The sequence below is a fragment of the Carettochelys insculpta genome, chromosome 12 (assembly GCF_033958435.1).
Source record: "Carettochelys insculpta isolate YL-2023 chromosome 12, ASM3395843v1, whole genome shotgun sequence".
Lineage (NCBI taxonomy): Eukaryota > Metazoa > Chordata > Testudines > Carettochelyidae > Carettochelys > Carettochelys insculpta.
The window spans coordinates 47024604-47038047 of record NC_134148.1 but is presented as its reverse complement, the minus strand read 5'-3'; the positions used below and the strand labels follow the sequence as shown (position 1 = coordinate 47038047).

At 45.3% G+C, this 13444-nt stretch overlaps 1 protein-coding gene across 3 annotated transcripts in view; it reads right to left on the bottom strand.

Annotated features, from left to right (window-relative positions):
• IQGAP1 (IQ motif containing GTPase activating protein 1) overlaps positions 1-13444 on the bottom strand; it is a 335028-nt gene that overhangs the window by 123378 nt on the left and 198206 nt on the right. For all 3 annotated transcript variants that reach the window (XM_075006488.1, XM_075006490.1, XM_075006489.1), the window contains 6 exons: positions 11976-12118; positions 11280-11450; positions 8985-9068; positions 8339-8410; positions 8181-8250; positions 7523-7731 (listed from right to left, as the gene is read on the bottom strand). In XM_075006488.1, coding sequence (XP_074862589.1) covers positions 7523-7731; positions 8181-8250; positions 8339-8410; positions 8985-9068; positions 11280-11450; positions 11976-12118 — 749 coding nt within the window. The remainder of the gene's footprint in view (positions 1-7522; positions 7732-8180; positions 8251-8338; positions 8411-8984; positions 9069-11279; positions 11451-11975; positions 12119-13444) is intronic.

Below are 13444 nucleotides of genomic sequence, written 5' to 3'. Positions count from 1 at the left end.
GATTGCACCCTCAACAAGTTTGCGGATGACACAAAACTAGGGGGAGAGGTAGATACGTTGGAGGGTAGAGAGAGAATCCAGAGGGACCTGGATAAATTGGAGGACTGGGCCAAAAGAAATCTGATGTGGCTCAATAAGGAGAAGTGTAGAGTCCTGCACGTGGGGCGGAAGAATCCCAAACATTGTTACAGGCTGGGGACCGGCTGGCTCAGCAGCAGTACAATGGAAAGGGACCTAGGGGTTATGGTGGATAAAGGCTGGGTATGAGTAAACAGTGTGCCCTTGTAGCCAAGAAAGCTAACGGCATACGAGGATGCCATAGGAGGAGCATTTTGAGCAGATCTAGAGAAGTGGTTATTCCTCTTTATTCAGCACTCGTGAGGCCACATCTGGAATATTGTGTCCAGTTTTGGGCCCCCCAGTATAAAAAGGATGTGGATTTGCTGGAGCAGGTTCAGCGAAGGGCAACAAAAATGATTAAGGGTCTGGAGCACAAGACCTATGAGGATAGGCTGAGGGATCTGGGCTTGTTTAGTTTGCAGAAGTGAAGACTGAGGGGTGATTTAATAGCAGCCTTCAACTTCCTGAAGGGGACCTCTAAAACAGAGGGTGAGAAACTGTTCTCAGTGCTGTCAGATAGCGGAACAAGGAGTAATGGTCAGAAGTTGAAGAGGGAAAGGTGTAGGTTAGATGATAGGAAAAACTACTTCACCAGGCAGGTGGTAAAGCATTGGAATGCGTTGCCTAGACAGGTGGTGGATTCTCCACCCCTTGAGGTTTTTAAGTCCCGGCTGGACAAGGTCCTGGCTGGGATGACTTAGTGGGGGTTGATCCTGCGTGAAGCAGGGGGCTGGACTAGATGACCTCCTGAGGTCCCTTCCAGCCCTGTGACTCTGTGATTCTGTAACTGTTTAGGATGGACAGACAGGGGAAAAAAGGAGGAGGAGTTGTGCTCTGTTAGAGGGAGCAGTATAACTGATCAGAGCTCCAGAATGTCCAGGGAGAAGAGACAGTTGAGTGTCTTTGGGTTAAGCTTAGAGGTGGAAGCAACAGAGGTGATGTTGTAGTTAGTGTCTGCTATAGACCACCAGTTCAGGGAGATGAGGTAGATGAGTACTTCCTCAGACAATTAAGCCCTGGTTCTCATAGGAGAATTAATCATCCGGACATTTGTTGGGAGACCAATACAGAAGCCCAGACAATCCAGTAAGTTTTTGGAGAATGTTGGGGATAACTTCTTGGTACAAGTGCTGATGTAAAATGAACAGGGGCCATGCACAACTTGACCTGCTAATCACAAACAGGAAAGAACTAGCAGGAGATATAGAAGTGGATGATAACCTGGGCTGCAGAGACCATGAGATGGTAGGTTTCAGGATCCTGACAAAAAGAAGAAAGATGAGCAGTAATACACAGCCCCTTAATTTCAAAAGAAAAGACACTGACTCCCTGAGAGAACTGGTGGGCAGGATCCCTTGGGAAATGAAGATGAAAGGGAAGAGAGTTCAGGAGAACTGGCAGTATTTTAAGGAAGTCCTACTGAAGGCACAGGAACAAACCATCCCACTGCATAGTAAGAAACGCAATTATGGTAGGCACCCAGCTTGCCTTGTCAGGGAAATTTTTGGTGAGCTTAAACTCAAAAAGAATGCATATAAGAAGTGAAAACATGAACACTTGTCTCAGGAGAAGTATAAATACATGGGTGGAGAATGCCGGGAAGTAATCAGAACAGTGAAAGCACAACTGGAGCTGCAGCTGGCAAGGGATGTAAAGGGTAACAAGATGGGTTTCTGTAGACATGCTAACAATAAGAGGGTTTTTAGGGAAGGTGTGGGGCTGTTACTGGATGAGAGAGGTAACCTAGTGACAGATGATGTAAGAAAAGCTGAAGTACTCAATGCTTTCTTTGCCTTAGTCTTCACAGGCAAGGATAGCTCCCACAATGTGGTGCTATGCAATGAAGTATGGGAAGGTGGAGGACAGCCCTCGGTAGGGAATGAGCAAGTTAAGAGCTACTTAGAAAAACTAGATGTACTCAAATCCATGGGTGTGGATTTAATGCACCCAAGAGTACTGATAGGTTTTACGGGTTGCACTAGTCTAGAAAGGACCAAGTTGAGGTCATAGACTGGGAGAGGCTGTCAGATGCGACAATGTAGTTCGCTGAGCCCTTTGAAAAACTAGCTGACCCCTGTCAGACAGGTTTTACGGGTTGCACTAGTCTAGAAAGGACCGAGTTGAGGTCATAGACTGGGAGAGGCTGTCAGATGCGACAATGTAGTTCTCTGAGCCCTTTGAAAAACTAGCTGACCCCTGGGTTAGCAAACACCAAGTGACCATACTCATCCAGGTGAAAGGCCTAGACAGAAGCTAAGCAGAGTCATTTTTACACAGGACATTTGGGTAGTGTAGTCTATCAACAGAAATTGAGCTAATTCCTTTCAGTTCTCGAGAAGTCCCTTGTAAATGAGCAGTATGGGCGAAAAGGCATATAAGCGAAAACCTCCCAAGTGGAGGAGGAATGCGTCTGCTCCGGAACCTGGGCTGTTTCGGAAAGAGCAGAACTTCTGACACTTCTTGATATGCTGCATAGTGAATAGGTCTTTCTGGGGAAAGCCCCACCACTCGAAAACTGAAATCACAACATCTGGGGCAAGGGGCCACTCATGACAATGAAACAACCTGCTGAGATAGTCCATCAGCTTATTCCGTACCCCACAGAACTATGACACCTTGCAGGTGTACTGAATGTTTAGGCATGCCTGCAAGGCTTAGCATGCCAAGTGCACCACTCTCAGATCTTGGACACCGACATGGAAAGCCAGATCCACCTGGCATCAAAGAGCTTGAATCCTATGATCTTCTAGATGTGCTCCCTAGCCAACATTTCATGCAGCTGTCAATAGAGAGAGGGATCTCTGCAGACTGGCTGGCAAATGACTGTCTGAGCATACCTCCTGAGGGTTGAGCCACAACGAAGAGTCAAGAAGAAGGCAAGGTAGCACACCGATTCCTGCCACAACCGAAGAGGTCGAAGTCTGAATCTGACATGGTGCACCACATAGGTACAAGCCACCATGTATACCAGAAGCTTCAGGCTGTTTCTTGCTATGGTGGTGGGAAACTGTCTAGTTCCTTGAATAATACTGATCTGGGCCTGAAACCTCACTTATGGCAGTATACCCTCTAAACTCTAGCCCGGCCAGCCAGGATAAGGCCCACAGGTCAGATCCGACCAGCCAAGCCTTTTAATTCAGCCTGCCCCTGCTACTCCTTGTCATTCTTTGAGCTGAGGGGGAAGCCTTCCTAAACTGTCCCCACCTCCAGCAAAATCTCTCAGCTCCCATTGGCTGGTTTCAAGTTACTGGCCAACAGGTGCTGAGAGATTTGCTGGGGATGGGCACAGCACAGGAAGACTCCCCCACAGCACAGAGAGCCACACTGAATGGGCTAGAACAGGTAGCAAGCCTGGAAGCTTGCCTGAGAGCACTGCTAGTCCAGAACTGCTTAGGTAGGCACCTCCAGGACAAAGCCTGCCTCTGGCACCACACCTCAACTCCCTCCCAGACTCTGCACCCCGTGGGGCACCCTCCTCTCATGCCAGTATCCTCTCTTGTGCCCATATCCCTTCCCTGATCATGCACCCTAACCCCTTACCTCAGGTCACCACCCAAACCCTCTGCACCCTCCTTTCCCCTACCCCAGGTCACAACTCTCTCCCAGACTCCATTCACTCTGACACCCCTCCCCCACCCCCACTCCCAGCTCACAATCCTCTCCTGCAGCCATACTTCTTCCCGGATCCTGCACCCAAATCCCCTGCCCCAGGTTAGAACCCCTCCTTTGACCAAACTCTCTCTCAGCCCTCCCACTCTCTCCTATTCTTGGAGAAAGTGACCTAGAAATCCTGACTCTCTCACTAGTTAGCAGCATCCACCACCAGAGAGTCAGACTGTGGATAGGCATGTCTGTTGTGACTTGGAGGTCACAAAGTACCACTGTTCATTGTGCTTGTTGGTCAGTGGCAGAGAGGCATGCAGTCTGCCACTTGGTCTTGGTCACAGCCACAATAAGGAAGAGTCCAAAGGGGCAAAGATTGCCAACATAGCATCTGCATCATCTACAACTTCCTCTGCCACAATGCGCAGAACCTCCGAGACCCAGAGCAGCAACTGCTGCAACACCTTGAATTCTGCAAGAACTGGGGAAACAGCAGTGCCTGGCAAATGCCTCACCAGGGGAAGATAAGAAGGAAGCCACCAAGGGAGGTAGTTGCTCCCTTCCATCCCCACTGGAGGGATCTAGTGAGCTGGTGGGGACAGAGGTGGGATACTCTGCTGTCTGGCGGAAAAGGACAACTGTGCATGTAGCAAATAACAGCATTAGCACTGGTGCCAAGCCAGGTGCTGAAGGAGAGACTGGCACTGTAACCTGAGCCACTGACACCTCCAGTTCTGAGGAAATTATTGGAAATGGTGCCATTGTTGGTGCCAATGTCAGAAACAGTGCCACAATTGCTGGCACTGATACTGGAGGCAACTGATCAGCTGCTGGACCTGGAGGGACAAAGGTTGCAGACACAACTGAAGCAGCTCCCAAGCAAGATCCACGGCTCCAGCCCTGAGCTTGGTGGAAAGCCCACGGAGTACAGAAGAACCACTGAACTGATTTCTGCCATTGAAGTACCCACTGCATAAGCCAAGACCTCCTGAGGTGCCTTAATCTTGACCTTCTGCTCCTGCTATAGCTGCAGTGTAATGAGTCTGACCAGGAGGTTTCAGAATACAGACACCAGGGCAGTGCTGCACCTCTTAACACAGAGCTTTGGAAGCCTGGGGACTGACCAGCTCCTTGTATGGAGACACTGGCATCTGTGGTTGCTGCGGCAATGAGGTGCAGGGAAACATCACAGCCAGCTTTCCCTTCTACTACATGCTGTGGGAGAGTGTCTTGGAGAGACAGTGCTTTGAGTCTGAGCAGGTCCTGTGCTGCCTCAAATGTTTCAGGAGTAGATGGAAGCAGCACACGCTCCAAGGGGTTTGGTGAATGCAAGATCCCCTCAGTGGACTGCCCTGCTCGGGCAGGAGTCAACCTGGCCACTCCCAAGTCTTAGAGTCAGAGCCATAGCAGGACTGTAGTTCCACTCATGCCTGGTCTCAGGATTTAGGCAAAGGGCATCAGCCCCTTTCCATCTTCTTTCTGCATTGGTGATTGTGACCAGTGCCGAAGGCTGGAGTGTCTTCAAGGTACTCCATGACAGTGCTGAAAGTCTTTGGTCATGTCCTGCTTTGGTGCCCAGACTCTTGAGGAGTGTGTACTCTGCTCGGAAGAAGACATGCCGGGGTGGGATCCCTGGCACCAGGGTTTGACTGCAGATGATGAACTGCTTCCATTAGGAGGAATTTAAGCCACTGCTCACTCTCTTTTAGGTTTGCTGGACTTCCCTGTGCTGAGCACATGTAACTACCCACTTAACAGTCAAACTGAACACCAGGGAAGCAATTCGCTCTGTTTTAATATTTCTTTTTTTCTGCTGTTCCGTAACACCTAGAAACCAGAAAGTGTTTCACCAAGTATGTTTTTTGCCTTTGCTAAATAAAAAATATCTTTCTAATAGTATGGTCTGATTTCTGTGTCTTGGAAGGCAGGAGGCTGTGTGCGCACATGCCTAAGACTGTAGGGCCAACTATTAAAAATTACAGATTTTTCAAGCTATCTCCAGAGGGAAGGGTTAAAGAGCTTAGTGGGTACCCCACAAGAATGAATTCCCAAACACACTCTACTAGGTTCTCAAAGGGGTTTTAGAAAACAGGAGACTAAGGGTCTAGATGACGAAAGGTCTATATGGGAGAGGTCTATAAAATCATGCAGGTATAGAGAAAGCGAATAAGCAAAAGTTATTTACTTGTTCCCATAACTAGTAGTCACCAAATTAAACTAATAGGTAGCAGGTTTAAAACAAATGAAAGGAAATATTTGTTCACGCAGCTCAAGTCAAACTGTGGAACTCCTTTCCAGAGGACATTGTGAAGACCAGGATTTTAACAAGCTTCAAAAAAAGAACTTAAATTCCTGGAGGACAGGTTTATCAATACTTATTAGCCAGGATGTGTAGGAATGGTATTCCTAGCTTCTGTTTGTCAGAGACCAGAAATGGGTGATGGGAAAGGAATCACTTCGTTATCTGTTCTGTTCACACCCTCTGGGGAATTTGTCATTGGCCACTGTCGGAAGAGAGGATATGGGGCTAGGTGGACCTTTGGTTTTACCCAGTATAGCTGTTCTTATGTTTTTGCATTTGAGTTGTGGTAGCGACATGTGTTGAACCTTTCTAATCCGGAACGCTCTCATCTGGCAACATCTGTAACCTGGTATGATTTTAGTTAGCCAGACAATCACTTCTCATGGGTGTGGACAAGTTTCCCATGATACCATAAAATTTGTTTAAAGCCACCAGTCCTGGCACTCACTGTTCTGTGCTATTATACAGCTGTAATTTACCCCTAAATGTCTTCTAAGAGCCCAGTAAGCAGCGGAAGCATGGTTAATATGCTATACAATATTTAACTCCCATGGTCTGGCAAACTCTCTCATCCAACACCAGTCAGGTCCCGAGGGCGCCAGATGAGAGAGATTCAACCTGTGCCAACCCAAGGTCAGGGAATCTGTGATCTTGGGGCGTTTTTAAACAGGAATCTTTAGTGGTAAGATATTTTATAAGTATCTTGTGGGCCCCTACCTTCTGCACTCAACATGCCAGAGTGGGGAACAACCTTGACAGTATGTATTAAAGTTGTAACCATTTTAAAGATGGGGGCACTGAGACACAGAAGAATTAAGCAACAATACCCAGAACACCCAACAAAACGGAACTACATTAGATTTCCAGAGTTCTAGAGTTACTCAGCTATCTCTCAATAATTCCACTTTATGAAGCATTTCAAAATAAATACCCTTGGATATTTTCCACAACTTACAGTAGAACCTTCCCTTGGCTTCTCATGTGTCTGATATACAATGCAACAATATTTTGCCTGATTTAGACTGTAAATTATTGGAGCAGAGACTGAGCTGACATTGATGCTACAATATCTTAAATAATAATTAAAGGGAGACAGCAGTCATATTTTTGTCTTTAAAACTCTCATCATCTTTTTAACAAACCCCTCTTTCCGGCAGGCCCATCAGAAAGCCCTCCACATCATCTGTTTGCTCTTGCTTGGTTACCTCTGAAGCATTTCTTGTCCTGCCTTCTGAGGCACAAGTGGGTGCTACAAACACACCCATTTGTCCATCTGAATCCCCTTCAACTTCCACTTGCTGTGATTATTGCATTGAAGCCCCTCTGTTTCATATGCACTTCCTTCCCCATAGTGGGATTGACTCTTCAATTAGTAGACCTGTCTAAAATAACTGAGAGCTGGCGGGGTGGAGGGGGAGGGGCTTGCTGGTTCTCTCCGCTATCTGGTCCATATGCCTGACTATGTACTTAGACTTTCTCTATTAGTGTGCTTCGTACCTGCAATGTGATTTTGTTTTTCACAAGCAGTCCAATTTTGATGTCCATGAGATTAAGGTCATTTTCCAATTGCTGATTGGATCGGATTAGGGTTACAACCTCCTCACGCAGCTTCATCAGGTCAAGCTCTTCCTGAAAATCCTGATCACTCTGATCCAGTAAGTGGACAAATTTCCGGACCACAGCCATAGGTGGGTCTTCAGCACTGACTAAAAGGAAAAGAAGACACATCAAGCAAAGAGAAAAAATATTATTTTAACAGCATATAAAGTATCTTTCACTAGACAAACTTAGCGCCATGCAAAATAAACAGCTTCTAGCAAGATTTAGAATAACTTATTTTTTGACAAAATGTGAGTATAACCAGCAACAAAAGAAACTGTCAGACAAATATAAATCTAGGCCTATTTGTGATGCCACAGTTAATTGAGAATCTCTAGTTCTATCCATCAGTAGCTACATGATGTCTGGATTTAAAAGTTTCTCTCACCCTCAGTGCTCCCCAACCTTACATTTTCCCCTACCAAAACCACCTCAAATACCTTCCATACTACTATTCTTATAAAAAAGTCTACAATCCTGCAGACTGCATTAACGGTGTACTATGGACATACAGAATCAACAGCTACCTGAGCCTCATTCCATTCGCTGTACTTACTGAGAGTTTTGTAGTCATCTCTGGCTTTATTTGCACGAATAAATGCCTGGATTTTTACAATGTCATTTATCTAGGAGGAAAAAAAATCCCATGTCATTTCATTCACATTATAATAAAAAATATATATATTAAAAGTAGTATAGCAGAAAGACTCTTACATGGTCTCTGAAATACTGCAGCCGCTCTCTGTACCGCTTTCTGGCTTGATACATCCTGGTCATTGATTGAATCTGTGAAATAATAATGAAACACAAACTCTTTCCTCCATGACAGGGTACCACAATAACCTTGTTATTACCAAAAAAAATTTGAGGAATTAACCGGAATTTAAAGAACTGCAAAAAAAATGATCAGACAGCTGGAAGAACTGATGCATGAAGAATTGTTGAAAGAGCTAAATAGGTAAATTTTGGCTCAACTACACATGAGGAGGAAGAGTAGCAAACACTAACATTTAATAAATATCTGAAGGATATCAAGACAAGAATGGGAAAGGGATTATTCAGGATCATACACAAGGAGGGGATATAATTAGGGGAATGTGGTGAACTTAGGGATTTAGGATGAACATTAGAAACTTTCTGAACATCAGATAGGTGAGACAGTGGAATTTTCTATCAAGAAAAGAAGAAGGAGCCCTGCTGATTTTTAAGATTCCACTGGACAAAGAACTAAAAAACAGTCATAATCCTTGATATTGAATGTTTCTGCCCTTGCTCCTGAGGACAGACTATAAAACCTAAAAGCCCTTGTCCATCTCTAATTTCTATGACTAAGATTAGACACACTTTCCAGAAACTGTACCTTCACTACTTGATCCCTGTGTGCTCTCAAGTAGTCCAAGCGACCTTGGTATTCCTTCCGCTGTTTGTAGCCACGCCACTGAGACTGAAACCAGACAATGGACACACAGACACACATTTACTTTATAAGGCATTCTCATTCTTAACACTTTGATGCTGTTCATCTTCCCATGTTTGTCTTTGGCCAAGTGTAAAACTGAAAAGTCATAATTTGTTTTATTTAAAATGCACACGAAAAATGTTTGATGCACTGTGGTTATATCTACAAGGGAGTTAAACATCCGCAGCTGACCTGTGCCAGATGACTTGGGCTCACAGGGCTTGGGCTGAGGGGCTACTTAACTGTGCTGTAGAGATTTGGGCTCACGTCACAGGTCTAGCTCTGGGACCCTCCCACCACACAAGGTTCAGCCTGAGCTTAAACATCCCCATTGTAATTGAATAGTGTCGCAGCCTGAGCCACATGAGCCCAAGTCAGCTAGCACAAAGCAGACCCTAATTAGGTCAATGTCTATACTACAGCTTTCTCCTGCTGATGTATGTGCCCTACTACACCAAACTAATACGAAGCATAGGGCTTATTTTGGTATAGGTAGGGAGACAGTGCCTGTAAACATGCTATTGCTTATATCAGCTTAGTTCTTATGTCAATTTCAAGAGGGTTGGATAGCTAGACATTGCTCCCAGCTGGGACATAAATGGATCCCAGATAAGAAGTCCAGACAGCTGAATCCCACTCTCAGATGGAAGATGAGTCAAGAATGGGCCCCAGTCCTGCCTGGGACTTGACGCAAGATGTGTGGGTAGGTGGTTCTTTTACACTCCCCACGTCAGGGTGGAGAACATTGGCTGTTTTGTCAATTTCACTGCTCCATGATGGCTCAGTGGCTGCCCAGTTCCCAGCAGGGAGCCAGGAAGGGGAACCCACGGAAATAGGACCCACTTCCCCAGGACAAGAAGCCTTGGCTGTCTTCCTCCCTGCTCCCAGGGAAGCAAGGAAGGAGGAGCAGCCTGCTGGGAGCTAGGGAGCCTATGAGGCAGCTATGCACCTGGCAGAGAGCTCTCAGCACGCTGACAATGCCCCTTTTAAGTCAGTAGTAGTACTCCCAATAAGGACGCTCACAACCAATTCAAGGAGGGTAGTATGAACATGCACCATCACAATAGTTATTGCAGTGGCTATAAGTTAAAAATTAAGTTGACACGTATAAAGTGAAGAAATACCTTGAGACTTCCTCTGCCATCTCATGTCAGTCAGGCTACCTTCCCTGCCCTCTAATTCCTTTCCCTTTCCCAAAGACAGGTGTTGTCTTCATGAGACAATAAGGTCCACAATGGGATTTTATAAAATATATGAGCACAATTTATTCTCTCAGACTTTCTGCTATCCCTACAGTGGTAGGTCTGGTGTTGCCACACCATATTCAGAAACCTTCCCTTTATTTCTGGTTCAGTGCCTCCAATCATCTACTCATAATTTCTAAGAAAGCCACTTTCTAGGTCTCACCAGCTTGAAATATGCTAATAAAAAAACAAGACATCAGTTCAGAAACAGAAAGCAGATTGTGGGATAAAACTGTGTCAGGGTGCATCCTCACTAAAGAGACAGAAAGCCCACAGGAGAGGAAGCTAATTCAACAGTTCTAAAATAATTCACCCACATAGTGCAGTCCCAGAGTACATTACTGAACAAATCTCCAGATAAAATATTCAACACAATGACTACATCTACACTAGCCCAAATCTTCGAAATAGCCATGCAAATGGCCATTTCAAAGATTACTAACAAGGAGCTGAAGTGCATATTCAGCACCTCATTAGCATGCTGCTGGCCACAGGTTTTCGAAATTGCTCCTGTTTGCTGCCGCACGGCTTGTCCATACAGGAGTCCTTTTCAAAAGGACCCCGCCGACTTAGAAATCCCCTTACTCCTACCAGCGGAAAGGAATAAGAGGATTTCAAGAAGGACCTCCGTGGCTAGTGTAGACATGGCCAAAGAACCTGACCTACCCCGTCCTCAAAACAAACATCAATGGATCTCCAAATGATAAAACACTAGAGGGTCTTCTCTAATATACTCCTCTTCCTGTAATTTTGCCTGAGGAGGAATTTGCTGGTTTCACATGAAAAGAGATCAACAACATAAACTCTTCAAGGCAGGGGCTCTCCGTCTGCTGGATGTTTGTACCATATTTAACACCCAGCACAATGAGGCTCTGGTTTGTAGGAACTACTATAATTCACATAAATAATAATATGCCACTACATGTAGTACATAGACATAGGATTTCACTACCTGGATACAAGTGATTGCAGGGACTTGTTTCTTTAAGAAGTTCATTCTGGAGCTGAATTCCTGACGAACAAGGTAGCCACGGCAGCAAGCCTGCAGCCTGGTTATCAGGTTCTCGTTAGCAAGCCAGAGCTGCTCTCTGTTGTATGCAGCAGTTACTCCAGAGATAGAGCTCTGAAGTAATATTATGAAGGAAGGAAGAACAAAAAGCACAAAAGGTAAAAGGACACAGATGAGGAAACAAAAATCAAGATGGTAAATTAAATTTCTGCATCATGCACAAAATATCAAATTGTATTTCAACACAGATTGGGATCATGATCATGTGCTCAGTCACAGTAAATATGCTGAACTGACTCCTCTGTATAATTTCTTGTGAGAGAAGGAATTTCCTGACAGATGAAGCTAAGGTGAAACATATCTTCTCACAAAATCTGCTAACCCCCAGTAGAAAGTATGCAAAGCATGCATACAAAATAACAAAACCAAAAGGGCATGGTGGCACATACCAAAAAGGACAATAAGAGGAAGACGTAGCAGCAAATTATTTAGTTTAGTTATTTTAAAATATTATCATTTAGCCAAAAATTCTATTTGGATTGCAGTTTTAACTTTTATTGTAATACTGGGGAGAATTACCCGGATGAGCAACTACAAAGAACTTGATCTTTTCAGGGACAGCATGGGTTATGCTACTACCTGTATCTCCTCCCGAGAGAGTTGTGTATTATTCTGCACAAATCCTGAGGGTTCATCCCAACGTCCCTCTCTGGATTGCAAGTTATGGTAATAGTAATAGCCTCCTTTCACCCAGTGCTTCACCCATTCACTGTTGTTGTCCCCTATGAACAGAAATAGAAGAAAAAGAGCTTAAGGGGAAGCACAGCCTCCCAGCAAACAGATAACATTCATTATACAATCAGCAGTGACACTACTTTCAGCTACCTGTTCACTTGCAGCCAGAAAACCAGAGATGTAATACAACCTCAAGACTTTACTGAGCTAAGAGCAGAGCTACCTATCATAACATGCTCCAGAAGTAGAGAGCATCCTACTAAACATTTAAATCAGGGTGGAGAACCTTTTATGGGTCCATGGGCAAATGACCCATGGAAAAATCAACTGGGGGGGCACTACAAAAAAGTGAGAAGCAAAACAAAAACAGAACAAAAAACAACACAACCCCTCACTGATATGGCCCCTAACTGATACACATCACTGCCCATGCTCCAGCACCACAGGGGTGGAGAAGGGGGGAACTGAAGTATAGGCTTCCCCCAGGCCAGATTAACTCTTCTGTGGGTCCAGGGGGTGGCCAAAAAAAGGGGGTTCATCATTCAGTGTGCAGGAGAGGGATGTCAAGGAGCAGATGAGGGGTCTGAGTCAGAGGCTGGGTGCACAAGTGGGCTGGGGGGGGAAGATCTGGGTGGAAGGTAAGAGGCATAAATGGGCTGGGGGCAGCAGTGAGAGGGGTCAGCAACAGACTGAAGGTGGTGGTCTGAGTGGAAGGGAGGGAAGATGAAAAACGGTTACTCACCATTGTAATTGTTCTTCTTCGAGGTGTACTGCTTGTACCTGAGTTAGGCATATGCGTGTGCACAGCTGTCAGAGAGATTTCCCTAGTACCTACCCAGCAAAGTTGACTGGGAAGCCTTATGGAGCTGTGCCTGTGTGAAGCCTACATGTGATCCATCCAACCCGGAACCCCTCAGTTCCTTTTCTGTCCACTCCAATAGATGTTGAGGGGTGTGTGTTTCAAATAGATATGAGCAACACATCCCAAAGAACAACAGTTACGACGGTGAGTAACCGTTTTTCTTCAAGTGCTTGCTTATAACTATTCAAGTTAGGTGATTCAAAATCTAAACCTGGGGGAATGTGGGGGTTGAGTCAACGCACAGCTGGCTCTAAGACAGAGGCCCCGAACACTATGTCTCATCTAGATTGCTGCACAACTGCATAGTGAGACATGAAGGTATGCACAGAGGACCATGTAATAGCACAACAGATCTTCTGGAAAGGCACATGAACCAGGAAGGTGGATGAAGATGTTTGTGCTCATGTAGAGTGTGCCATCACAGGTGGTGGGGAAACCTTTGCAAGGTCATAATATGTCCATACACAGGGTGCGATCCAGGAGAAGATGTGCTGTGATGACTTATGAGTCC